The sequence below is a fragment of the Rosa chinensis genome, chromosome 2 (assembly GCF_002994745.2).
Source record: "Rosa chinensis cultivar Old Blush chromosome 2, RchiOBHm-V2, whole genome shotgun sequence".
Lineage (NCBI taxonomy): Eukaryota > Viridiplantae > Streptophyta > Magnoliopsida > Rosales > Rosaceae > Rosa > Rosa chinensis.
Window position 1 is genome coordinate 55,931,321 of NC_037089.1, and position 6,123 is coordinate 55,937,443.

A 6,123-nucleotide genomic window follows, 5' to 3' on the forward strand; every position below is an offset into this window, starting at 1 on the left:
CCATCAAGCTTTTCTTATTTCGTGTTACCTTTTGCTTAGGTAGAATTTCCGTTTGTTTCCTTAGTTTATTTGCTCTGCTAGTTACAATCTCAGTTACTTTACCTTTCTTGTAGCCTAGTATCGATTTTGAATTGTTTTCTTTGTTTTCTTTCAAACAATAGTTGATAATTTTTAGCCATTCCAGATTTCAGTTTCTTTGTTATTATCTTATATTTGCTCCTTATTGTCTTTACGCTTTACTTGTTTGATCGTGTTATTCATAGTAGCTATTACTCTTATATTTACTCATACTGTCACGACAACACCTAACTCACTCGACCTTCAGCCACCAAGTCCTTAATCTAGAGGCATCGAATCACAGCTGAGAATAAGTTCCTTCCTCGGCTAACAATTGCTTGATAAGTCAGATTTACATCCACTACACCTACAGTTGCACACTTGGCCTTCTGGCCGTGTGCTGGCACGCTCCGCATCTATTCATCGAGAAGGACATTTGTTCCTTGATCCCTCGGCTATATAGGCCGAGGTGATTTTCAGAGGCAACATCTTTTGGCACGCCCAGTGGGACTAAGATTACTATTTTCTTAGTAAGGTTGAATGCAAGGGAAGGAGGTTAGTCAACAAAAACAAGACAACCCATATAGTGTAAACAGGGGAAAGAAGTGTCTTCGGTGTGGAGAGTCAGGACATAATTCAACTTTTTGTCCATCACGACCGAAGCTCAATCTTACTCCAATCAGAATGTCACTTGAGTCAAGTGGGAATGGGACTTCAGACGCTTCATCGGCTAAACAATCAGCCGATGAACATAGAGCTCAAGAAGCAGCAAAGACTGCGTCGGCCGAACTAGCCGCAAGACAGGAGGCCACACAAGCAGCGGCAGCTAGGCCTGGCAACTGGACGGTCATGGGCGGGTTACGGGCGGGCTTAACGGGTTGGCGGTCTTAACGGGTTTAACCCGTTATAACCCGTTAAGATAACGGGTTATAACGGGCGGGCTTAACGGGTTCGCGGGTTACCTGTTGGAACCCGTTAAGACCGCTAAGTTTTTTTTTTTTTTTTTTTTTTTTCATTTAAAAATTCTTTTCTAATTTTTTTTTAAAATTATTTTCCAACCCATTACCCATTGAAACTTTTTTTTTTTTTTTCACTTTCTAGATATTATAATATCAATGTAAGCTACTCACATTCTTTGAAACATATTAGACTCACAATTCTCATAATAGGTTGAATCCAATGTTACTTGAAACTAAAATATTACAAATTCAAAGAAAATCTTTACATGAAACTAAAAAAGTCTTTAGTTGGTGTGGCCTTGTCCATTCAATGGCAAATCCAACACATCTTCAGTAAGTTGCTCCAAATCAGTTCGATCTTGGTCTAAATTACACAAAAAGAAAGAGAGGCAAGTTAAAATAAATATTCACATGATGAAAAGATAAGAAGCTAATACAATAACCAAGTGATATAGAATTTACCTTTTTTACCGAAAATCCAATCTCGAGTACATAACAATGCTTGAACAGTATCAGGCAATAATGAGCTACGGTATTGATCTAGTACTCTACCAGCAGTACTAAATGCGGATTCCGATGCAACCGTAGAAATAGGAATCGTTAGCACATCACAAGCCATATGGAAAAGTATAGGATATCGAAATTGTTCCATTTTCCACCAAGAAAGAACATCCAACTCTTTCTTTCTTTCCAACCTTTCTTCATCAAGATACTTGTCAAATTCATTCTTCATACTAGAAGTTGAACCATTCTTGTAGTTAGCATCAAATTCCTAGACAAAAATAAACCAAACATGCACTTAAATCACAATGAAGCAAGCTACCTACTACAATACAAAGAAGCAAGCTAGGTCATGTTGTCCAAATATCAAACAGTAAGCTACTCACATTCAGTTTGATAATATATAATTCATAGGCATAATTTAATAGAAACAATTTGATGTCTAATAATGGAAAGTAGATGACTAATAATGGTGTTTACCTCCAAAATAGTGTCTTCACCTTCAGTTTGAGAACAACTCTCACTCATGAAACCACTTGAATTATCGGGATTAGACCACTTCTCCGCATATACATCAAATAGAGAATACAAAGTATCAGTGAATTGCTTCAACTGCTCAGAGTTCACACCATAGAGCTTGCTATAGGCCCACTCTACAAATTCCATTTTGTACCGAGGATCCATCACAATTGCAATTCCAAGGATCAAGCTGTAATCCGACCAATATTTTTCAAACTTCATATTCATCTCTAATCCCATTCGTCTCATGAAGCCATCTTGGTGTCTCATGGCTTGTTGAATGCTGTGCTGGATAACAAATACCTTGGGAAAAAACAAATTTGAAGTAGGATACTTGGTTCCAGAAAATAAGAGAGTGACCTCATAGAAATATCCAAGAAATTTAGAAATCTTCTCTATTTTGTCCCATTCATCAGGAGATGGACAACACTTAAAATCAATGTCACTTAATGCAAAGTTAATCAATGCACGACGATAGTAAATTGCACTATCGAGCATAAGATAGGTGGAGTTCCACCTAGTGGGCACATCTTGTCTCAAGCCTCTTCTACTACCTCCCATTCCCACTTGTACAATACACTCCAAAAATCTTTGCTTCCTTGCCATAGAACCTTTAATGTACTTGATGCAATCACGTACCTTTATAACTGAATGATCAATTGATTTCAATCCATCTTGAACTATTAAATTCAAGATGTGAGCACAACATCGAACATGGAAAAATTTTCCATTTAACAAAAGAAGCCCTCTAAAGTTCAATTGAGTTCTCAATTTCTCAACAAATGAATCATTAGCAGATGCATTATCCAATGTAATCGAAAACAATCTCTTATCAATCTCCCACTCACATATCAATGAATTGATCTTTTCAGCTAGGGCAATACCATTATGTGGTGGAGGCATATGACAAAAACTAAGTATCCTTTTATGCAATTTCCATTCTGAATCAATGAAATGTGCTGTGAGTGTTAAATAACCATCAGTTGCTTGAGAACTCCACAAATCAGAAGTTAAACAAATTCTCCCTTTAACTGAACTTAACAGATTCTGAAGTTTCAACTTTTCACTATCAAATAGCTTCAAAACATGGGCTTTAACGGTATTTCTACAAGGCAACTTAAGTGAAGGAGAAATATATTGAAATACAGCTCTGATTCCCTCGTACTCCACAAAACTAAATGGCAAGTCATGCTGAACAATGGCCTCGATTAACAATTCAGAAAACTTTTCATACTGAAATTTTGAAGAACGTGTAGAAGACTGAGGTGACACTACATTACTCGAACTATAACAAGTATCATGATGACGTAAAAGGCTACCTGTTCCCGTAATAGAATCACACTTATACACAGCTCCACACTTTATGCATTCTGCACGCTCTATTTGATCCTCAGTTACAGGCAATTCTTTAAATGATATCCAACAACGAGAAGTTTTCTTTCGCTTCCTAACTGGAACACCTCTAGTGTGAAGTCTTCTACTTGTTCCATGTCCACTTTCTGCCACAGCTTCTCCGCTTTCTTCCATTATATTAATTGTCTCATCATTCATACTTGTCTGAACACAATCAAAAAGCAATTAAACCAATCAAAAGCTGTTGAAACTTTCAACACCCAAAAGAAAAAAGCAAAAAAAACCATGATTAGCAAAATATTCAAGAACCAAGAAACTTTGACATCTTAATCTTATATGCTTATCATATTAGTTTCCTAATAGTTTATTCCTTTACAAGAATCGAAACAAAAATATCATGTTACAAGAATCTTCACATGATATTTAACAACCTTTTAACCGACAAAACTAGAAGGCATAACATACATAGAAGGGTATTGATCTAGTACTCTCTCTCTCTCTCTGGTTTTTACAGAAAAGAAAGAAATGGCCATTTTTAAAAGCCAAAGAAAGAGGGGCTCCCCCCCCCAAGCCCTTTAACACGTGATAAAGAAACCACCAAAAGCAATTGCATGCTTGTATAAAGATTCATCATCATCCCCATCAAGGACATAATCAGACCAAAAAGAGCATCAACGACATAAAGATGATCAAATTCACAGTCTTCCCAAAATCAACTTCACAGTGAGCAGTTACAAAAACAGTAAATGCTTTAGGTAAAGAGAAACAAAACCCAGAAACAGAAAAATTTTAGCTTTGATTGTTGTGTTTTCTCACATACCAATAAAGCTCTCTTAGTTTGGTCCTAGCTTCTCTAATGCTTAATATATACATATCCAGCTCTTCATGTTTGAGCTAGATTGATGTCTCCTGTACTCAGTGAAGTTCTCCTCTCTGGGTTTATGATAAACTCCGCACTCAGACGCAGGACCCATTTAGTTCAATCCTTCTCCATTGTCTTCCTCTACTGGTTCTACGTTTTTTCATGAACAACTGACCTCAAAACCAAAACCTTAATATATAAACTAGCTTTGCATCACATTTGCTAAACAACAGCTAAACTCCAATTCTAACAATTCCCTGAGCTTCCTAGAAACAGAAGCCCATAAAGAAGTGCAGAATCAAACCATCTCCACAGATTATCTAGCTCCTTTTCCCCTTCATATTCTCAGAAAAATCCATATATATATAAATCCATATATATTGCACATCAGAAAAATAAAAAAACCCAGATCCAAATACAAACACCAATTCGCAAATCCCAGAAAATACAAACACCCACCAGTTCGAAAATCCCAGAAAACAAACAATACAGAGATCGATAGAAAGAAAGCAAAGAAAACATAAATGAAACTGAACAAGCATGACTCACCATGGAGCCCGTCGGCGAGAACAGAACAAGCTGAAAATGAAGAGTTGCGAGAAGTGAAAGAAGAGAAATGGGTAGACTGTAGAGGGTTCCGTCGGCGAACTCTTTGGCAGCGGCGGCCGGCGGCGTAGAGATGGGTAGAGGCCTAGAGGGTTCGAGCAGCTAAAATGGAGAAGAGGAGAGTGTCAGCGAGAGAAGTGAGGGTTAGAGTGTTAGACTGTTTTTTTTTTTTTTTTTTTCTAATTGGGCTCCATGGGTTCCGTCGTGCAAACCGATTCCGCCCGTTAACTAACGGGTTGTTAACGGGTTGGCAGCTTATTAACACGTTAAGTTATTGGGCGGAAATAAATGGGTTTTTAGCGGGCGGTTAATGGGCGGTTAACGGGTCATGGGCTGAATTGCCAGGCCTAGCGGCAGCCGACGCCGCTGCAAGGCAAGAAGACATGAGACGAGCGGCCGCTGACGCAGCCTTGGCCAGACAATCTACTGAAAGTTCGTCTAGAGATTCACCACTTAATGCTTTTCAGAGTGCCTCGAATAGTGCAACCACTCCTGGTGCTATCATCTATGCAGCACGAGATGGTAGAATTAGAGATACTGTGGAAACTGATTATTTAGGACCGGCCGGAGTATCAGCTGAGTATTTGTACAAAGCATTGAATGAGGTTTTTAAATTGCAGACGAATGAACTCGCAACCCCAGGAGAAATCAACAATAGAACGTTGGTAGATCAGTTAGCCACTGTTTTGGGAGAGATTACTAACCGATCTATCGGAGGATTACAGACGTCTCTTGAGCAACTGAACCAAACAATGGCGGCTATGGTGAATGGTCAAAACACTTTGCAAACCTTACTGATACAAAATCAACAAGGCCAACTCAACCAAACACTTCAACCCCCATGGCAGCAAGCTCATGCATATGTTCCACAGCCACAGGCTCAGTTTCCTATTGGTGGATAGCCGTTTCAAGCTCAACCCCAATTTGGAATGGCTAATAATTATGTGCAACAGCCAATAAATAACAACGGTTTGGGAGGACAAAATCCGCCTAGGAATGGGTTGACAGTCGAAGAAATAAGGAGAATTTGTGAAGAGACTGTAGGGCCGGCTCCTAGAAGAACGGCCAGGCCGAGATACACCAAACCATATCCAGAAAGGGTTGAAAACAGAGACTATCCGAGGGGATTCAAATTTCCCGACTTTCCTTTATTCAGTGGAGATGATTACCAATCAACTATAGCACACATTTCCCGGTTCACAGCGCGATGTGCTGAGCATTCTAGAGATGATGATTTGAAGTTGAAGTGGTTTGAGAACTCATTGA

The 6,123-nt window shown here is 38.8% G+C and overlaps 1 protein-coding gene across 1 annotated transcript; it reads right to left on the reverse strand.

Annotated features, from left to right (window-relative positions):
* Nucleotides 1-1,191: 1,191 nt before the first annotated feature.
* On the reverse strand, nt 1,192-4,942 carry LOC121051832. Its single transcript, XM_040515270.1, has 4 exons — nt 4,801-4,942; nt 3,332-3,593; nt 1,479-1,631; nt 1,192-1,380 (listed from the first exon to the last, which is right to left on the reverse strand). The coding sequence occupies exons 1-4, from the start codon at nt 4,801-4,803 to the stop codon at nt 1,301-1,303; spliced, it is 498 nt and encodes a 165-aa protein (XP_040371204.1). The 5' UTR covers nt 4,804-4,942; the 3' UTR covers nt 1,192-1,300.
* Between the last annotated feature and the right edge of the window lie 1,181 nt (nt 4,943-6,123).

What these genes read in the sequence shown, in the direction of transcription:
- LOC121051832 (XM_040515270.1), bottom strand. An exon ending in CCTTTTACGTCATCATGATA is followed by an intron (nt 1,632 to 3,331) that starts CTTGTTATAGTT and finishes TTTTCCATATGG; the next exon opens with CTTGTGATGTGCTAACGATT. An exon ending in TTGGATTTTCGGTAAAAAAG is followed by an intron (nt 1,381 to 1,478) that starts GTAAATTCTATA and finishes TGTGTAATTTAG; the next exon opens with ACCAAGATCGAACTGATTTG.